Consider the following 22174-nt stretch of genomic DNA (forward strand, 5'->3'; position numbering starts at 1 on the left):
TTTCTTTTTTATCATGACTGCGACATTATGGTGGACACATCGGACACTTTTGACACTATACTGCAATCAGTGCTATAAAAACGCACTGATTACTGTGTAAATGACACTGGCAGGGAAGGGGCTAAACACTAGGGGGCGGTCAAGGGGTTAAGTGTGTCCTAGGAAGTGCTTCTAACTGTGGGAGGGATGGGCTACTATTCACATAACAGCGATCACCGCTCCCGATAACAGGGAGCAGTAGTTCTCTGTCATGTCACAAGGCAGAACAGGGAAATGCCCAGCAGGCTGAAGCCGGCTGTCGGCTGATGTCAGAGAGCTGGTCCGGGGGCTTTTGGAGGGGACCGAATGCTAGCCTCTCATGGGCCCTGGATTTTAAGGGAACACTACTTTTTGTGAGGTGTATGCTTGGGAAACATTGAAGTAATGTTACTTTGGATTCAAGTCCATGTCTCCCCAAGACGCACAGACTGTGATCCCTGTATAGGGCCTAACGTAAATTAAAAATGGTGACTGCTTCATACTGTTGGGACTCATGCTGATGTCGTCAGGAAGCCACCCGTCTGGGGTTGTCTGCTATAATGTGTTAAGTATGTCTAGTGAACCTACTAAGGGTCTTCCACCCATTGTTTATTGTACTAATTAATTTGGCTATTGTCTACTAGCACACTAAGCCACTCCTTTGTTGCCTTGGTGGTATGTTTTCTTTAGGATTAAGGTCTGGAGATCTGGTGGTTAGGCCACTCAATGACCTTAATGTGTTTCTTCTTGAGCCACTCCTTTGTTGCCTTGGCGGTATGTTTTGGGTCATTGTCATGCTGAAAGACCCATCCATGACCCAGCCTCAGTGTTCTGGCTGAGGGAAGAAGGTTCTCATACAAGATTTTACAATACATGGCCCCTCAATGCGGCAAAGTCGGCCTGTACCTTTCGCAGAGAAACAGCCCCAAAGCATCATGTTTCCACTTCCATGCTTGACTGTAGGGATGGGGTTCTTGGGGTCATAGTCAGCATTTTTCTTCCTCCAAACACAGCGAGTCGAGTTAATGCCAGAGAGCTCAATTTTGGTCTCATCTGACCACTATACTTTCTCCCAATGCTTCTCTGAACCATTTAGATGTTCATTGGTAAACGTCAGATGGGCCTGTACATGTGCCTTCTTGAGGAGGGGGAACCTTGGTCTTCCACCCATTGTTTATTGTGCTAATTAATTCAGCTATTGCCTACTAGCACACTAATCTTGTGGTCTGTGTTTATACTTCTGATCATGTGGATTGTGTCTTCTGAGCTAGGAGGTAAGTCCGACCTGAAAGGTCAAACCTCTGAGTCACCTATGCTGGTTAAATGTTTAGTTAATTAGCTCATATTCATTTATGTTTCTGGTTACAGTTGTGTTGTTGGAGTAATATGATCAGGTGGGGGGGAATGTCTTTTTCAAGTGTGTATAAGCCTGTATTTTTGCTCTAATAAACATTATTCTGGTGTACTCCAAAACTGGTGTTGCCTGGTTCTTGGGGTTCCTATAGCCAGATCCATTGGTCTCGTGTTCCAGAACTTGAGAAGCAGTTGATTGGTGGAAATACCCAACAGGGTGTCCAGAGTCCATCACAGTGCCGTTAACTCTGCTCACGGAGCTCTGAGAACCGAGCGATCGATGGATTGCTTGATTCTCAGTGTAAGTCGGCAGGGGACAGATGTAGCATCCACCTAGGTATGATTTAAAAAAAAAAATACTTCTATCCACTTCCTGCACGTAGGACATCATATGACATCCTAGACTTTGGAGATGTCTGAATGATGAGTGCAGCTTCAGGCATTGTTTAAATATCATTCTTTTCTGCTACCAATTCCCTGCAAAGTTGAAACTGATCATAGCGCCCTCTGGCGTTTCAACTGGCTCGATTGCGTGATCTATGAGCCTGAGAATTAATCGGCCAGGGGCAGCCATTTACCATAGAGGTGACCAAGGACCAGATGGTCCCCAGCCATCTCTGACCTTCAGAGGCCAGGCGCGACACGATGGAATCACTCCTGTGTTTTTTTTAGGCACCCCTGCATATCTGTCAGATAATGCACCACTTCGACCAAAAAATTGTTGCAATTACAAATGTTTAGGCATTCTCATGTTTTTTCTTTTTGTTTTTGTATTGGTATGACACAAATAAAAAAGTGGAGAAACTAAATGCCAAATCTGACATTGGATGCAAAACTTCCAAAAATGGACTGGACAAAATTATTGGCACGCTCAATTTAATATTTGGTCGCACACCCCTAAAATAACTGAAATTTATGGCTTTCTGTAACCATCGAGTTTTTGTACACCTCTCTACTGGAGTTTTGGACCACTCTTCTCTCGCCAACTGCTCCCAGGTCTCAAGGATTGGAAGGGTTCCTTTTCCCAAATGCTGTTTTGAGATATCTCCACAGGAGATCTGAACTCATTGCTGGCCCTTTCAGTACTCTCCAGCACTTTTGTCATAAACCATTTCTGGGTGCTTTTTGACGGGTGCTTTGGGTCATTTGTCCTGCTGTAAGACCCATGACCCCTGACTGAGACCCAACTTTCTGAAACTGGGCCCTATGATGCACCCCAGAATTCTTTGGTAGTCTTCAGATTTCATATTGCCATGCACGCAGTCAAGACATTCAGTGCCCTGAAGCAGTAAAGCAACCCCCAAAATATCAGTGACCCTCCACCATTTGGGACTGTAGGGACTCTATTCTTTTCTTGAAAGGCCTTATGTTCTTTTTTCTGAAAACCGAATGATGGACTTTACCAAAAAGCTGTCCTTTTGTTTCATCTGTCCCCACAGCACATTCTCCCCAAAGGATTTTGGCTTCCTCAGGTAAATTTTGGAAAACTCCAATCTGGAGTTTTTAATGTTTCTGTGTCAGCAGTGAGATCCTCCTGGGACTCCTACTAGGGTTGCAACGATACTAAGCATTTTCGGTACTCGTGCAAACACGCCGATACCTGAAACCGATACCTTCAGGTTCAGCTCTTTCATCTGTCAGCTGGATTCCCCCGCTGACAAATGAAATGTATACAAAAGAATGCAAGCTTGAATTTGACTGGAAGTTGATTGAGGTTCTTTATCCACCATTCCAACAATCCTTTTGTTGCAATCTCTCATAAATTTTTCTCTTTTGTCCACATCCAAGGAGATTAGCTACAGTGCCATGGGCTGCAAACTTCTTGACAATTTTGCACACAGTGGACACCAGGTTGTTAAGGAGCAGGTCCTCCATGTCCTTAACAAACAATGACGTTTCAGCTGTTAGTGGAACTTCCCTTCCTTGCAGTGGACAGTTCATTTTTCGAGTTTTGCGTGGAATGTGTTAGATTTGGCTTTTTTTGTTTCTCCACTTTTTTGTGTCATACCGATACAAACAAAATAAATAAACATGAGAATGTCGAAACATTTGTAATTGCAACAATTTTCTGGGCGAAGTGGTGCATTATCTGACAGAAATGCAGGGGTGACAATATTTTTGGCCATGAGTCCAGTTGTGGAAAAAATAATTTGGTCCCCTGCAGATTGTGTAAGTTTGCCAATTTACAAAGAAATGAAGGGTCTATAATGTTTACCATAGGTGTATTTTATATGATGGAGACAGAATATCAACCAAAAATCCAGAAAAAACATAATACCAATGTTATAAATGGAGTTCAGTGAGCAAAATCAGTATTTGATCCCCAAGCAAAACATGACTTAGTAGTTGATGGAGAAACCCTTGTTGGCAAGCACAGAGGTCAGACGTTTCTTGTTGGTGACCAGGTTTGCACACATCTCAGGAGGGATTTTGGTCCACTCTTTTTTACAGATCTTCTCTAAATCCTTAAGGTTTCTTTGCTGTCGCTTTGCAAATTGAAGTATCAGCTACCGCCATAAATTTTCTATAGGATTAGGGTCTGGAGACTGGCTCGGCCACTCCATGACCTTAATGTGCGTCTTCTTGAGCCACTCCTTTGTTGCCTTGGCGGTATGTTTTGGGTCATTGTCGTGCTGGATCCACGACCCATCTTCAGTGTTCTGGCCGAGGGAAGAAGGTTCTTATCCAAGATTTTACAATACATGGCCCCGTCCATTGGCCCCTCAATGCGGCAAAGTCGGCCTGTACCTTTTGCAGAGAAACGGGCCCCAAAGCATGTTTCCACCTCCGAGCTTGACTGTAGGGATGGTGCTCTTAGGTTCATAGTCAATGTTTTTCTTCCTCCAAACACGGCGAGTCAAATTAATACCAAAGAGCTAATTTTTGGTTTCATCTGACCACAGCACTTTCTCACAATCCTTCTCTGAACCATTTAGATGTTCATTGGTAACCTTTACACAGGCCTGTACATGTGTCTTCTTGAGGAGGTGGACCTTGAGGGCACTGCAGGATTGCAATCCATGGCGGCGTATTGTATTACCAATGGTTTGTTTGGTAACTGTGGCCCCAACTGCCTTGAGATCATTCACAATCTCCTGTCGTGTAGTTTTGGGCTGATCCCTCCACTTTTCTCATGACCATCCTCATTCCATGAGGCGAAACCTTGCATGTAGCTCCAGACCGAGGGCGATTGATGGTTATTTTGTATTTCTTCCATTTGCGAATAATCGCTCCATTAGTTGTCTCCTCCTTACTAAGCTTCTTGCTGATGGTCTTTTAGCCCATTCCAGCCTTGTGCAGGTCTACAATCTTGTCCCTGACATCCTTTGACAGCTCCTTGGTCTTGCCCATGATGGTGAGGTTTGAATGGAAGAAAGATTCTGTGGACAGGTGTCCTTTATACACAAGTTGTCGTTAGGAGAACCTTCTTACATTGACGGGACTAATCTGTGTACCACATGAGGTCCTACTGTAGCCAGTCTGTGGGAGCCACAATTATTGTTGGTTGGTAGGGGATCAAATATTTTACTCACTGAACTGCAACTCAAAAAATATCAATTTTCAGCAGATTTTTTCAGTATTTTCTATAGCTGAGAATATAAAGCGTCCTGTAAATTTCTGTTTTAAAGCGGAGGTCCACCCTAAAATGGACCTTCCGCTCATCGGATTCCTCCCCCCCTCCGGTGCCACAATTGGCACCTTTCAGGGGGGAGGGGGGTGCAGTTACCTGGATAATCCAGGTAACTGCACCCACTTCCGGGCTAGCTCTCTGCAGAAAGGGGCGTACATTACGCACTTTCCGCAAGTGCCCGCCCCCTTCCGCAAGTGCCCCGCTGCCTGCTGGGAAACACACAGATCCCAGAGGCAGCGGGGACCGTCCTCATTGCGCAGCGCGGCTCGCGCATGCGCAGTAGGGAACCGGGAAATGAAGCCGAAAGGCTCCATTTCCTGATTCCCATACCCAAGATGGCGGCGGCAGCACTCGAGTGTCGATCTAGAGATCGGCTTCGGGTGCCGACATCGCGGGCGCGCTGGACAGGTAAGTGTCACTATTTTAAAAGTCAGCAGCTGCAGTATTTGTAGCTGCTGACTTTAAAAAAAAAAAAAAAAAACGCGGAGTCCCGGCGGACTCCCGCTTTAAGGACATTTTCATCATATTGTAATTATATAAATGGGGATGCAAGCATTGATCTGTTTAAGGTGCTGTGAGAAAATAAACCCAAAAAATCTATTCATGAAAAACCGTGTTGAGCGCTGCATCATACACCTAACGAGGTGATAACTTTCTTCCAATTTAACTCTTCGCAGGATTAAAGCGGCCATACGACGACGGTTCTTGTGACGACAAGGACCCAAATAAGAAAATGAGGCGCAATTTGCGCAAAAGTAAGTATTTGTATTTCACTTGTAATTGGCTGTTTCAATTTTGCAAATTTAAGTCGCAGTACTGAATGTCTGCACGATGACAAACGTTTGTCAAAAGGAAGCCATGAAATATGGTTACATTTGAGAAAACAGTTAAGTCGGCAAATATAGTAAGGGAACCCTCTTGTCCCAGCAGCTTTGTTAGAAAACACCTAATGGTATTTAAACACCGCCTATCCTCCAAAAGATTTACACCCCCCACCCCCCCCCCCCTTCATGCAACTCTGTACCCAAACTAAATTTATATAATTTTTTTTTCCCCACAAATAGAGCTTTTGGTGGTATTTGATAACCACTGGGTCAATCATTGGCCGACGCCTGCTAATCAGCTTGTGTTGTGACTGAGCACAACACAGGCAGAGCGCCTCTCCGCCCCCTATCCGGAAGTGCTTGATCGTGCACTAGATACGTGATCCAGTGCAGGAGAGCCACTCTGCCGCTGTACCTCCTACATGAGACAGTCGGCAAGCGGATAATTGGGAATATACCGCCTTAGTCTGGTTTTTAAATGTGTCTGATATCACACCAACTAAGTATAAATACCTATGCATCAAATCAAAAAGTTTTTTATGTGAATACAAAAAGTTCTTGATGTTGTACACTGTGTATAGGGCACCCCTAAACCCTGCACTCTGTACACAGCAGACCCCTGAATTCTGCACATAGCATACTCCTTATTTCTGCACTCTGTACGCAGCGTAGCCCTGAACGATGCACTCTGTACGCGGCGTAGCCCTGAACGCTGCACTCTGCCCGCAGCCGCCTAGCCCTGCACTCTGCCCGCAGCAGCCTAGCCCTGCTCTCTGCCCACAGCGCACATGTTTCTGGGGACGCAGCTCCCTTTCATCGGGCATAAAATGCAGCACAAAAATCATTTTAAAAGAAATGTTAAAATATTTTATATTCCTTATTGTAACACAGGGTTCTGAAAACTAAGGCCAATATCAATACTAGAAGGGCATAATAAAGATGAAAGGATAATAAATTGTTGATGATAATGGTAGTAAAATTGAGGATCGTTGTAAAGTAATAATCATACTGAATAATATAAATGACAATAAAATAATTTATTGATATTGTTTTATGAATATTATTATCAATGCCTCATAGCAGTCTTTTTATATTGCCCTTACCGGTATGTGATTAGTTTCTAGTGTTTTTAATCTCAATACATGGATGCATTCAGAGCTGAGCGATCGAAAGAATCTTTGCTGTTTACAGAAATACAGAGCTCAGGCTGGTATTTAGATCAGGGAAAGGAGGGAGAGTAAGAAAAACCACAGGATCTCGCAGTGGAAACATTTCTTCAAAATCACATAATTTCTCTCTTCTAAAACAAAATGTGATAACTGACTGCAGGATAACAATATTAAGTTGCATTCGGTCTATTCCCTTTTGCATGCAGGAGTTTTTGCGTGCTTTCAGAAAGTGCAACCAAAACCGAAGGGCCTAATAGAACAGCTAACTCGCACCCGTAGGTAACCTGCACCAAACCCGTGATACCCCCCGCGGGGAGGTCAAACCACACTGCATCAGCGTGAAAGGGGCCACATGCAGCCAAGTCCAGTTACACCAGTTTGACGATCACCTGCAAAAGATGGCTCTGTGAGCTAATGACAAAAGCATCAATGTACATTTGTTTGCAAAATTTGCGAGTTGAAGTATCAGAAATGTGTAATTGCTCAACCATCTTTCCATGAGAAATACACTATGTGGCCAGAAGACTGTAGGCACTTGACCATCACACCCATATAAGCTTGTATATCCCGCTCCAAAACGTTAATGTGGAGTCAACCCCTCCTATTCAGTAATGACCTCCTCCAACCTTCTGGGTAGGCGTTTGCACAAGATTTTGGAGGGTGCCTGTGGGAATTTGTGCCCATTTGTGAGGTCAGATACTGATGATGGATGAGAAGACCTGGCTCACAATCTCTGTTCCAATTCATCCCAAAGGTGTTCAGTAGAGTTGAGGTCATGTACTGATGGTGGATGAGAAGACCTGGCTCACAATCTGTGTTCCAATTCATCCCAAAGGTGTTAAGTAGGGTAATGGAAAGTCTCCCCAGAGCTCTGAGCTTGTTGGATACCCTAGTCTAAAACCCGATTCTAATAGTTATTAGTATTGAGTTGTCCCCCATTGTGACTGTAAGGTTCTTCACTCTTCTGGGAAGACCTTCCACAAGATCTGTGTTCCAATTCATCCCAAAGGTGTTCAGTAGGGTTGAGGCCAGGTACTGAAGGTGGATGAGAGACCAGGCTCAAAATCTGTGTTCCAATTAATCCCAAAGGTGTTCAGTAGGGTTGAGGTCAGGTACTGATGGTTGATTAGAAGACCTGGCTCACAATTGGTGTTCCAGTTCATCCCAAAGGTGTTCAGTAGGGTTAAGATCAGGTACTGATGGTAGATTAAAAGACCTTGCTCACAATCGGTGTTCCAATTCATCCCAAAGATGTTAAGTAGGGTAATGGAAAGTCTCCTCAGAGCTCTGAGCTTGTTGGATACCCTATTCTAAAACCTGATTCTAATAGCTATTAGTATTGAGTTGTCCTCCATTGTGACTGTAAGGTGGTTCACTCTTCTGGGAAGACCTTCCACAAGATTTTGAAGGGTGTCTGTGGGAATGTGTTCCCATTTGTGAGGTCAGATACTGATGTTGAATGAGAAGACCTGGTTTACAATTCTTTCCAAATCATCCCAAAGGTATTCAGTAGGGTTCCGAGGGATCGGAGCTTGTTGGAATTTTTGCCCATTTGTGAGGTCAGGTACTGATGTTGGAGGAGAAGACCTGGCTCATAGTTTTCCAATTCATCCCAAAGGGGTTCTATAGGGTCGAGGTCAGGTATTGATGTTGGATTAGAAGATTTGGCTCACAACTGGCTAACTCAGATGAAAGGTTTTCAGTAAGGTAGTGGCAAATCTCCCCAGATCTTATAGTTTGTTGGATACTCTTCTAAAACTATGATTTTTAATAGTTTTCCCCCATTGTGACTGTAAGGATCTTCACTCTTATGAAGACTTTCCACAAGATTTTAGAGGGTGTTTGTGGGCATGTGTGCCTGTTTGTGAGGCCAGGTACTGATGTTGGATGAGAAGACCTGGTTCACAATCCATTCTAAAGGTATTCAGTAGGGTTCAGCGGGAGTGGAGCTTGTTGGAATTATAGCCCGTTTTGTGTGGTCCGATCCTGGTGTTGGATGAGAAGACCTGCGTCACAATCCATTCCAAAGGTGTTCATTTGGGTTGAGGTCCAGAGAGCCATACCAACTTTGTCATATACCCACTGTTTGTTTAGATTAGGTGCAGAGTGGGATTTGGTATATTATTTTATTAATAGTACTCTGCAGGACACTCGACTTCCTCCACACCAAACTTCTCAAACCATGTCTTTATGGAGCTGGCTTTTTGTCTGCTGGGGCACAGTCATGTTGAAGAACAAGAGTCTTCCCCATATTGTTGCCAGAAAATTGGAAATGACCAGTTGCCTAAAATGACTTTGTATGCTTCAGAATTACCAGTAACCTTTCCCGAAAACGCAACCGAACACAATATTCTGGAGGGTTCTCCTAATACTTTGGCTTTTATAGGTGGTTGTGATGGTCAGGTGTCTGCAAACTCTTAGCCATATTGTGTAGCTTTGTGTATTCGTTCACCACACATGCAGCAGGTCCATACACAAGTGAAGTCACAGCAGATCTTGTGATGTGGTGGTCCGTATAAGCACAGATTTGTTTTTCTTACCAGCTGTTGCTTTAATACCATGATCTGTCTGGGTAGCATTTATATGTATAAATAGCAGTTTAATCCATTAGCAACTTAGAATGTTCTCAACCTGTGGTTTGTCATGCTAGTATTAGTAACTTAATAAATCTTTGTCTCTAGTTTTGGACAGCAAAGCCATAGATTCTAACCAGCCAATGAATGCACTGATGCGACTAAACCAGATTCGACCTGGCTTGCAATACAAACTGCTGTCTCAATCAGGTCCAGTACATGCACCAGTTTTCACTATGTCTGTTGATGTAGATGGAACCATACATGAGGCCTCCGGACCATCCAAGAAAACAGCCAAGCTTCATGTAGCAGTAAAGGTTAGTGGAGATTTTTCTTATCACCCATCAGGTGTCCTTCATTTCATCTGTGTATGTTTTTTGAATTAATGGACATTAGGAATAATTAAACAGTGTTACTAAACCCAGGAGACCATAGTCACTATATCTGGTCTCCTCACGAGCCTGCAGTCACTATATCTGCTCTCCCCAGGAGCCTGCACTCACTATATCTGGTCTCCCCCCGGAGCCTGCACTCACTGCATCTGGTCTCGCACAGTACACAGAACATGGAAATGCAATTATTTTTGTAATAGTAAACTGCTAAATACATCTTCTCAATATATAGCACTCTTGTGACCTCTATCAGTGTCTGGTTAAAGCTTGTAGGAGATGATTTCATTCTCCCCTGGCTGACCTATGAGGCAGTAGGATCCCCTGACCCTCTTTCTGAACAGTGCTGATTGGCCCTGTGCTGATCATACACCCTCCCAACAAAAATAAAAAATAAATTCTAGCAATACACACCAAACTGAGCATGTGCAGAGGGCTCCCAAGGCTCTGTACTGTCAGGAGATGGATTGGGGACAGCAAAAGAAGGGGAGGATCAGAGAAAACAGGATCAAACTTGTTTGTTTACACAATGCAGAGGATTAACCCCTTAGCTTCCACAGTGAGTATAACAAGCATGCTTTACTGTATATACAGACTGATATTACTGTTGTGGGTTTAGTAACATTTGAAAGTGATACTTAACATGCATTATTAAATTGACATTCTCCCTTCTCTTTCTGTATGTGGAGGACGGAGCTGTAGTTATTTTAATATAAAAAGAAAAATTTAAGTACCTTTTTCCTAATGGATATCCATCTGTCACATGACCCGGCTCTCTCCCAGCCTGTCTGAAGGGAAACCTAAGCAGGAGGAGCTTCTCATCCTCTGCTGCTTATCACATGTTTAAAAAATACATTAAAAAAAACCCTTTGAGATACAGCAAATAATAATAATTTTTGACAATAACATGGTGTGGGCGGATTTCTGCCAGTCGCAGGCCATGTCACGCCCCTCCAGCTTGTGTCTTAGATTAACAGGGAGGTGAAGCCTCCATCAATCAAGATGTAATATCCCGCTCCCATTGTGTATAGCTGGTTAGTGAGCATGGAGGAGAAGGGAGGGGGTGGGCTGTCATTGTGTATACACCCACATGTGTGACTCTATAGACATGGGCTGCTCAGATGCAATAGGGAGGGGACATGGGCATTGACAGAAAGGGGAGATGGAGAGCAGCAAGATCAACCAGGTTTTTTGAAGAATACAGAAAATGAATCCCATAGTGACTGAGTGAGTATGAACAGCATTGAATACACAATTTGTTGATCATTTTTTAATGATCAGGGTTCATTGACACTACGATACATAGATCTCCAAAAATAAGGATGCAGTAACTGTAATATGTAGCAGTTGGTTTCTTTGCTATATATTGCAGTAAGCACAATATAATTACAACTTGTCTTAGTGTTCAGCAATGCCTGAGAAATTGTTTCCAGTGCATCATGCTCTTTCCCAAGTTATCACTGTGATGGCGGATGGTAGCAAATGTAACATTTTTGGTTGTAGTTACCCTTAAAATGTTATGTTACATGTTTTAGATGGAGGATCTTCAAACTACGGCCACCCTGCTGTTGCGGAGGCTACACGTCCCATGAGGCATTGCAAAACTCGGACATTCACAGACATGACTAGACAAGATGGGAATTGTAGTTCCTGAACAACTGGAGGGCCGTAGTTTGAAGATCCCTGTTTTAGATCAGATGTCTCCAAACTTTCTAAACAAAGGGCCAGTTTACTGTCCTTCAGACTTGGAGGGCCAGACTGTGGCCAGTGGGAGTAGAAAACATCCCAACGTCGGTGGGAATAGACAATACCCCATCTTTGGTATCAGTGGGAGGTATTGTGCCCCGTCTTTGGTGTCATTTGAATGGAACTGTGCCCAATCGTTGGTTCCATTGGGAGGAACTGTGACCAATCATTGGTTCCATTGTGATGGAACTTTGCCCAGCTGTTGGTTCCATTGGGAGGAACTGTGGCCAGCCGTTGGTTCCATTGGGAGGAACTGTGGCCAGCCGTTGGTTCCATTGGGAGGAACTGTGGCCAGCCGTTGGTTCCATTGGGAGGAACTGTGGCCAGCCGTTGGTTCCATTGGGAGGAACTGTGGCCAGCCGTTGGTTCCATTGGGAGGAACTGTGGCCAGCCGTTGGTTCCATTGGGAGGAACTGTGGCCAGCCGTTGGTTCCATTGGGAGGAACTGTGGCCAGCCGTTGGTTCCATTGGGAGGAACTGTGGCCAGCCGTTGGTTCCATTGGGAGGAACTGTGGCCAGCCGTTGGTTCCATTGGGAGGAACTGTGGCCAGCCGTTGGTTCCATTGGGCGGAACTGTGGCCAGCCGTTGGTTCCATTGGGCGGAACTGTGGCCAGCCGTTGGTTCCATTGGGCGGAACTGTGGCCAGCCGTTGGTTCCATTGGGCGGAACTGTGGCCAGCCGTTGGTTCCATTGGGCGGAACTGTGGCCAGCCGTTGGTTCCATTGGGCGAAATTGTTCTCTATCATTGGCGCCATTGGGAGGGGAGTGGTGCCCAGTCGTTGGCGCCATTGGGAGGGGAGTGGTGCCCAGTCGTTGGCGCCATTGGGAGGAGAGTGGTGCCCAGTCGTTGGCGCCATTGGGAGGAGAGTGGTGCCCAGTCGTTGGCGCCATTGGGCGGAATTGTGCGCCATCCTTGGTGCCAATGGGAGGTATTTTTCCCCTACATTGGGGGGGATTATGTCCCATTGGTATCAGTGAGTGAAAATAGAGCCCCAAGGGCCAGATAAAAGCATGCAAAGGGTTGCATCTGGCCCCTGGGCCGCAGTTTGGAGACCACTGTTTTAGATAGTTACAGTTGTAACATTCATAGCACAATACTGTGTTGGCAGTCTCTACTCTGTTCACAAGCATCTTACTTGACGCTAGCAATCGATCGAGCTGTGACTTTTTTTCTTTTTTTTTTTACTCCAGGTTTTACAGGCCATGGGATACCCAACTGGTTTTGACACTGATATGGAATGTCTTAGTTCGGATGAGAAATCGGACAATGAAGGCAAGAACGAGACAATCTCTACAAATTCCAGCAATAACACAGGAAGCTCCAGTACGGACAGCTCCAACACACTGGAGGTAAGTGGGGGCAGAGGATGGCAGTTTAGGCTAACTAATCATTTTGCTGACATGCAGATGAATGGAGTTTTAGGGTTATTTTGTGTTGCAGGGGCCTAGGTAAGGTTGACGTGCTAAGACCCATTTAGACCATTACTACAGTCTACAGACCCAATGATCCTTGGGGACACTGTAATGCTTTGAACAGATAACCACTTAAAGGACCACCCGTCCACATTGCACTGCAGATGGGCAGCCACTCTAGGCAAAGAGACATACTGGAACGTCGCTGCCTACTTCCAGGATTAGGGCGTGTGCATGTTCATCCCCCGACCAGCGCACTGACCGACCAATAGAATGAGCATTCTTCCCACTGATCACCAATGTAAGGGACATTCTTCCCACTGATCACCAATGTAAGGGACATTCTTCCCACTGATCACCAATGTAAGGGACATTCTTCCCACTGATCACCAATATAAGGAGTATTTGTCCTATTGACCTTCATACTAATGTACCATAAGATGTGGGTATAGTAATTTATTATCAGGATTCTCCAAGACTGCAAAGCTATTTTAAGAGATCCTCCCTATTAGGTTGGGAAATATTGGGTTAGAGTTTCTCACACATAAAATCCATAAAAGCCTGTCTCTGTTATATTGATTGGGACTTGCTAACATCCGTGTGGTCCTGGAGGACATCAATGTTGGCTTTGAGTAGCTCCTCCTTCGCTCAGGAGCAGGAATAGTTCACGCTCTAAAATTGCATGAATGATCCGTTTAGGAAGAGCGCTCGGTGACCCGAATATATGAGCTTCATGCTTGGGTTTCCAGGTAGTGACAGTTTAGTATTAGCTAAGTGCTGCTTTGTAACGCGAGACGAGAATAACCTGTTTGTGCTGCAGAAACCCAACGTATATTTATCCCATCATTAGCCAGCAAACTGGTATTTAATCCTTAAAGCTTTCTACCTGAACCCTCCCAAGTGCATCGGCAGCATGTTGTCAAGAGTCTTGTATGTGCCGCTTTCATTGCATAGTGTGCTGTGCCAGCCGGTAATTGTCAGCTTTTGTCTGATACATCACACCAGCCTGAGATCCCAACTGCATCCTACACATCTCCGCACTCATTAAAAATATATATGTGTGTGTGTGTGTGTGTGTGTGTGTGTATATATATGTATACCGATCCTTAACATTGCTGCAACCCTCCATTCCCACTCTGAATGAGAATGCTGACCCAACAAATTCCACTGTATGATTATTATTATTTACAAAGCTTGCTCTGACACTCTATTAGATTGGAAGTTCCCATGAGCAGGGCCCTCCTAACCCTCTTGTATTGTAACTGTACTGTCTACCTTTTTATATGGTAAAGTGCTGCACAAAAGGTTGGCGCTATATAAAAACTGTATAATAATAATAATAATAATAGTGGTACTAGAACTTCAAGCACTTTATTGGTAAAGTATTTTTTCAAGAGAGAAGCTGCAAAACAAAATATGTGTAGCAAATAATGATTGCCTATTATAGAAGGTCACATTCTAGGAGTATGAAGGAACTGTAAATGTATACAGCTCCAAGTATTGATATAATAAGTATAGTATCTTTCACCCCCCCCCCCCCCCCCAACCACTTTTTTTTTTATTTTTATTTTTTTCCACTTTAGTACTGTGCACTAAACAAACGAAAAAAAGAGCAAACATTATGAAGAAAAAATGCTTTTCTTAGTTTGATAAAACATTTTGCAAATAAGTAATTTTTCTGAACAGATGGGCAACTGATAGGCAGCGCTCATGGGCTGCTGAGCTGATGAGGCGGCACTGATGGGGGCCCGTTGATGGGGGTGGGGGCTGCTGATGAGGCGGCGCTGATGGGGGTGGGGGCTGCTGATGGGGGTGGGGGCTGCTGATGGAGGGGGGGCTGCTGCTGATGGAGGGGGGGCTGCTGCTGATGGAGGGGGGGCTGCTGCTGATGGAGGGGGGGCTGCTGCTGATGGAGGGGGGGCTGCTGCTGATGGAGGGGGGCTGCTGCTGATGGAGGGGGGGCTGCTGCTGATGGAGGGGGGGCTGCTGCTGATGGAGGGGGGCTGCTGCTGATGGAGGGGGGCTGCTTCTGATGGAGGGGGGGCTGCTGCTGATGGAGGGGGGGCTGCTGCTGATGGAGGGGGGGCTGCTGCTGATGGAGGGGGGGGCTGCTGATGGAAGGGGGGGGGCTGCTGATGGAAGGGGGGCTGCTGATGAGGCGGAGCTGATGTGGGCTGCTGATGAGGGCTGCCGATGAGGCGGGGCTTATGGGGGCTGCCGATGAGGCGGGGCTGATGGGGGCTGCTGATGAGGCGGGGCTGATGGGGGCTGCTGATGAGGCGGGGCTGATGGGGGCTGCCGATGAGGCGGGGCTGATGGGGGCTGCCGATGAGGCGGGGCTGATGGGGGCTGCCGATGAGGCGAGGCTGATGGGAGCTGCCGATGAGGCGGGGCCTGCCGATGAGGCAGGGCTAATGGGGGCTGCCGATGAGGCGGCGCTGATAGGGCTGCTGATGAGCAAGCCGGGGTCCAGTAGCAGGTAGAAACCTAGAGAGGAAGTGTAGTCAGTGAAAAAAAGGCTGGTAACAAGTGGTTGCAGGTGGGGATCAAACAGAAGCGTAGTTGAGAAGCAAGCCAAAGGTCGGTAACAAGTGGTAGCAAAGATCCAAACAGCAGAAGGAGTGACGAGAGCCAGATATTGGCTGGAGAGAGCACAATAATATGGCAAACAAGATTTTCCTTTTTCCTTTTGGGTTGGATGCAATCATGTAGCATATTGCAGAGGAAAAGCCATAAAAAAAATGGCCTCAGCTGTTATAAGGTGTAACGGCCTTCATTCCTTAGATGTTCCTCTTCACAGGTTTAGGTATATTCACCCTCCATGTCTGAAGGCCATAATCATTTTTGCTAACAGACCCTCATCAATGAGCACCTTTAATGGAGAGTGAATGAGCACTTTAGCCTTATTCCTGGATAGGCGTGACTCCAGGCTTTTATACATTATATTATTCTTTCTCATTTTTGTGATTAATAGTTTGTTAGTGAACGATGGTAAAACAAATTCTATTAGGATGTAATGTGTACGGTCGTTACAGGTAGTTGGAATTTTGTTATGCTTGACTCTTAACATCCAAGTAGTCATCGTTTTGGCAGTGAATGAGGACAGCTCACGGAAAATAGCGATGACCTCACCAAAATAATATTTTTGATTTGGGTGGCTCTGGACTGGCTTTGGGTATATTATAGTATATTGGCAGTGGGGCGCCTCTGAACTGCAAGGTTAGGTCCACACTAGCCCCGCCTCTGATCCATGGTGAATCCCTCTTCACAGTGCAGCTAAACAGTTGCTGTTATGCATTTCGGGAGGGGATCCTGCAGCTTTCTGAATGGCTGTTTTTTCTTTTGTGTGTGTTTTGTTTTTTTCCATTTTTTGTATTTTTTATTTTTTTCTTCCGTTTTTTGGCTTTTTTTTGTTTTGTTTTTTGTTTTTAAATCTGTGCTCCATTCACTACAATGGAGGGCAGATGAGACGACAGGGATCTAAAAAAAAAAAAAAAAGACTGAGTAAATCATGTTGGAAATATTGTATCACATAGCAGACTTGTTATCCTCTGTGTGGTATAAATAAAGTTTTAGCGACAATTTCTGGTTTCGGTCCATTGTGGCCAGGGAAAAAAGCGCATGGAATGCGATCTGCGCGCCATTAGCTTTAATGGAAGGTAGATGAGACATCAGGGGTCTAAAAAAAAAAAAACCTCTGTTCCAATAGGGAGAAACGGTCTTACAAATATTCTATCACATAACTTTTTATCCTTTATGTAATATAAATAAAAAACACAACCCTCCCCCATGTATGTGCACAACCAAATGTGGATGCATCCATCGGGTGGCACTTGCATGCAAAAATTGTCACTTGCCATACACGTTCTGCATTGACGCACATGCTGGCGTGGGAGCGATATCAATCTCTAGGCCCATTATTCAAGGTCAACTGTAAGCCAGGGGTAGGCCAGTGTCCTAGCAACCAATCACCCGCTTTCAACTCCTGCCCCTAGGACCTTCCAACCTGCCGCCTTTCCTGTCCAGTGGGACTGTCACCCGGTCCGCCATTTATTGATGGCGGTCTTCTATTTTAACAAACAATTTGGTAATCTATTGTGTTTGCCCTAAGATTAACTTTAACTTTAGCGTATTTTTTTACTGGAAAACAATTGAAACTACCAATATTTTATACTCCCGGGTGTCTACTTTCTGAAAATATTTCATATTTGGGCATTTTAACTAATCTTCAGCGCTAAAATTATTTTTAACTTTTTTTTTTTTTTTACTTTTTTTTTTTTTGTAAACAAAAAAAAAAATGCAAAAATAGTCTCTGGCTGCAAAGGGGTTAAACCCCTGCAGCGCAGTGCTGCCCCATTGCAAGGGAACGTTATCGCTTTCCCAAAAAACTGGAACTACCAATATTCTATACTCCCAGGTGTCTGCTTTCAGAGAATTTGATATTTGGAGGTATTTAATTATTCTTCAGGTCTAAAATGTTTTTTTTTTTTTTTTTTTTTAACCACTTGCCGACCGCCGCACGACGATGTACGTCGACAGAATGGCACGGGCAGGCATAAGGGCTTACATGTATGTCCTTGCCTGCCCGCCGGTCGGGTGCCCGATCGGGCCCCCGCCCAGTGCCTGCGGCGGTCGGTATTCGTTCGGGAGCGATCCCGGACGAGGGGACGGCCATTCATTCATGGCCACCCCCTCGCGATCGCTCCCGACGAATGAAAATGTCCTGTGACATCACTTCCTCTCCTGTAATGTAAACACAGGAGAGGAAGTGATGTATTCTCTCCTCTGTGTCGGTATTTTTCGTTCCGGCACCGAGGAGAGAGCATCGGTGAGTTGCACAAGCACTACACTACACAGTAGAACATGCCAGGCACACTCACACCCCCCCTTTACCCCCCGATCACCCCCCAATTACCCCTGCCCCCCCAGTCACAGTGACACCAATTGCTTTTTTTTTTTTTTTTTTTTTTTGCATTGGTGTCATTTGTGACTGTAATAACTGTTAGGGCAGTTAGGGTTAGCCCCCTTTAGTTCTAATGTGCCCCCCTAACCCCCCCCCAATAACGGTTTAACCCCGTGATCACCCCCCCTCGCCAGTGTCACTAAGGCTGGGTTCACATTGCAGCGGTTTATGAGAACGAATGTGATTCGCACCGCACTGCAGTGCAAATCACATCCGATCTCTGTGCGATTCGAGTTCAGCCATACAGATAGTATGGCTGAATTAGTGTCGCACCCGCCGCACCCGCCGCAAATTCGCACGGGACCCTTTTTTTGGCCCACAGCAGAATCGGATCGCATGGGTGTTCACACCATGCGATCCGAGTTTGCAGATCGCACTGCGATATGCGAACTGATCTGGGGGTGACATTAACATTTCACTGACACTCCCAGCAGTTCGCATAGGGCAGTGTGAACTGCCGCCGGGAGGCATGCGATGCGGGAACCCGCCGCGGATTCATGGCGTTCCCGCATCGCTCCAGTGTGAACCCAGCCTAATAAGCGATCATTTTTCTGATCGCTGTATTAGTGTCACAGGTGACGCTAGTTAGGCAGGTAGGTATTTAGGTTCGCCGCAGCTTTTTATAGCGCCAGGGACCCCCATATACTACCGCATAAAGCCCCCTGATTTCCCCCTAGTTAACCCTTTCACCAGTGATCACCATATAACTGTTACAGGTGACGCTGGTTGGTTAGTTATTTTTTTATAGTTTCAGGGCACCTGCCATTTATTACCGTATATACTCGAGTATAGGCCGACCCGAGTATAAGCCGAGGCCCCCAATTTACCCCCAAAAAAACTGGCAAACTTATTGACTCGTGTATAAGCCGAGGGTGAGACATGCCTGTCCATCCCTGTGTGTGTGTCCGTCCATCCCTGTGTGTCCGTCCATCCCTGTGTGTCCGTCCATCCCTGTGTGTCCGTCCATCCCTGTGTGTCCGTCCATCCATCCCTGTGTGTGTGTGTGTCCATCCATCCATCCATCCCTGTGTGTGTGTGTCTCCATCCATCCATCCCTGTGTGTGTGTGTCTCCATCCATCCATCCATCCATCCCTGTGTGTGTGTGTCTCCATCCATCCATCCATCCCTGTGTGTGTGTGTATCCATCCATCCCTGTGTGTGTGTGTGTCTCCATCCATCCGTGTGTGTGTGTGTGTGTGTGTGTGTGTGTGTGTGTGTGTGTGTGTGTCCAGCCTACCTGTGTCCCGAGCCTTTGTCCTGAGCCTCCGTCCCGTGCCTTGCCTCCTTGCCTCCGTCCCGTGCCGTGCCTTGCCTCCGTCCCGTGTCGTGCCTTGCCTTGCCTCCGTCCCGTCCCGTGCCGTGCCTTGCCTTGCCTCCGTCCCGTGCCCTCTTCGCCGGCGCCTCGGCGGCCATTGTAAAATTCAAAAGCCGCGCCTCCGCCTTCGCCTGTGATAGGCGGAACACTGAATTTCCCAGCAGCCTGTGTTCCGCCTATCACGGACATCGTATCATCCTCGTCCGTAGTACGAGGATGATACGATGTCCGTGATAGGCGGAACACAGGCTGCTGGGAAATTCAGTGTTCCGCCTATCACAGGCGAAGGCGGAGCCGGAGGCGCGGCTTTTGAATTATAGAATGGCCGCTGTCTGTCTGCTCGACACGCTGATCGAGCGGGCAGACAGCGATGACTCGAGTATAAGCCGAGGGGGGGCACTTTCAGCCTCAAAAAAGAGGCTGAAAATCTCGGCTTATACTCGAGTATATACGGTACCTAATAAAGGTTTAACCCCCTGATCACCCGGCGGGTGTCATTTGTGACTGTAATAACTGTTAGGGCAGTTAGGGTTAGCCCCCTTTAGTTCTAAGGTACCCCCCTAACCCCCCCAATAAAGGTTTAACCCCGTGATCGCCCCCCGTCGCCAGTGTCACTAAGGCTGGGTTCACATTGCAGCGGTTTATGAGAACGGATGTGATTCGCACCGCACTGCAGTGCAAATCACATCCGATCTCTGTGCGATTCGAGTTCAGCCATACAGATAGTATGGCTGAATTCGTGTCGCACCCGCCGCAAACTCGCACGGGACCCTTTTTTTGGTCCGCAGCAGAATCTGATCGCATGGGTGTTCACACCATGCGATCCGAGTTTGCAGATCGCACTGCGATATGCGAACTGATCTGGGGGTGTCATTAACATTTCACTGACACTCCCAGCAGTTCGCATAGGGCAGTGTGAACTGCCGCCGGGAGGCATGTGATGCGGGAACCCGCCGCGCATTCGTGGCGTTCCCACATCGCTCCAGTGTGAACCCAGCCTAATAAGCGATCGTTTTTCTGATCACTGTATTAGTGTCACAGGTGACGCTAGTTAGGCAGGTAGGTATTTAGGTTCGCCGCAGCTTTTTATAGCGCCAGGGACCCCCATATACTACCGCATAAAGCCCCCTGATTGCCCCCTAGTTAACCCTTTCACCAGTGATCACCATATAACTGTTACAGGTGACGCTGGTTGGTTAGTTATTTTTTTTATAGTTTCAGGGCACCCGCCATTTATTACCTAGTCTCACTAGTGTACCCCTAAATTTAGGGGTGTCTACTTTCCAAAATGGGGTCATTTGGGGGGGGGTTTGTGCCATCTTGGCATTTTATGGCCTTCAAAACTGTAACGCCCTTAGAAAGCCTGAAGGCGGTGCTTGGTTTTCGGGGCCCCGTACGCGGCTAGGCTCCCAAAAAGTCCCACATATGTGGTATCCCCGTACTCAGGAGAAGCAGCAGAATTTATTTTGGGGTGTCATTTCACATATGCCCATAGCATGTGTGAGCAATATATCATTTAGTGACAACTTTGTGAAAAAAAAATGAAAAAAAATTAAAGTTTGTAAATTTCCCGCAACTTGTGGCAAAATATAAAATATTCCATGGACTCAAAATGCCTCTCAGCAAATAGCTTGGGGTGTCTACTTTCTAAAATGGGGTCATTTGTGGGGGTTTTGTGCCATCTTGGCATTTTATGGCCTTCAAAACTGTAATAGGTAGTGAGAAGTGAAATCAAAAATTTACGCCCTTAGAAAGCCTGAAGGCGGTGCTTGGTTTTCGGGGCCCCGTACGCGGCTAGGCTCCCAAAAAGTCCCACATATGTGGTATCCCCGTACTCAGGAGAAGCAGCAGAATTTATTTTGGGGTGTCATTTCACATATGCCCATAGCATGTGTGAGCAATATATCATTTAGTGACAACTTTGTGTAAAAAAAAAAAAAAAAAAAATTATTTTTTGTCATTATTCAATCGCTTGAGGCAAAAAAATAAAATATTCAATGGGCTCAACATGCCACTTATCAATTTCCTTAGGGTGTCTACTTTCCAAAATGGGGTCATTTGGGGGGGGTTTGTACTGCCCTGCCATTTTAGCACCTCAAGAAATGAGATAGGCAGTCGTAAACTAAAAGCTGCGTAAATTCCAGAAAACGTACCTTAGTTTGTAGATGTGACAACTTTTGCGCAAACCAATAAATATACAATTATTGACTTTTTTTTTACCAAAGACATGTGGCTGAATACATTTTGGCCTAAATGTATGACTAAAATTGAGTTTATTGGATTTTTCTAATAACAAAAAATAGAAAATATCATTTTTTTTCAAAATTTGCGGTCTTTTTACGTTTATATCGCAAAAAAAAAAATCGCAGAGGCAATCAAATACCATCAAAAGAAAGCTCTATTTGTGGGAAGAAAAGGACGCAAATTTTGTTTGGGTACAACATTGCATGACCGCGCAATTACCAGTTAAAGCAGCGCAGTGCCAAATTGTAAAAAGACCTCTGGTCATTTACCAGCAAAATGGTCCGGTCTGAAGGTGGTTAAACATATTTTGTAAAAAAAAGAAAAAAAATTGCAAAAATTGTCTCTGGCTGCAGGTTTTTAACTAATCTTCAGGCCTTAATTTTTATTTATTTTTTAAACATTTTTTTTTTTGAAAAAAATTTATAAAATTAAACTCCTGCAGCGCAGTTCTGCCCCATTGCAAGTGAACGTTGTTGCTCTTCAGATAATTGGAACTACCAATTCTTTATACTCCCTGGTGTCTACTTTCTGGAA

General features: G+C 45.5%; 1 protein-coding gene across 3 annotated transcripts in view; it reads left to right on the top strand.

Annotated features, from left to right (window-relative positions):
- The window catches only part of STRBP (spermatid perinuclear RNA binding protein), a 253102-nt gene that overhangs the window by 184751 nt on the left and 46177 nt on the right, over positions 1–22174 (top strand). For all 3 annotated transcript variants that reach the window (XM_077469361.1, XM_077469441.1, XM_077469524.1), the window contains 3 exons: positions 5680–5757; positions 9677–9885; positions 12896–13054. In XM_077469361.1, coding sequence (XP_077325487.1) covers positions 5680–5757; positions 9677–9885; positions 12896–13054 — 446 coding nt within the window. The remainder of the gene's footprint in view (positions 1–5679; positions 5758–9676; positions 9886–12895; positions 13055–22174) is intronic.

The sequence above is a fragment of the Lithobates pipiens genome, unplaced genomic scaffold, assembly GCF_037356315.1.
Source record: "Lithobates pipiens isolate NorthernLeopardFrog02 unplaced genomic scaffold, aLitPip1_a1.2 Scaffold_1, whole genome shotgun sequence".
Classification (NCBI taxonomy): domain Eukaryota; kingdom Metazoa; phylum Chordata; class Amphibia; order Anura; family Ranidae; genus Lithobates; species Lithobates pipiens.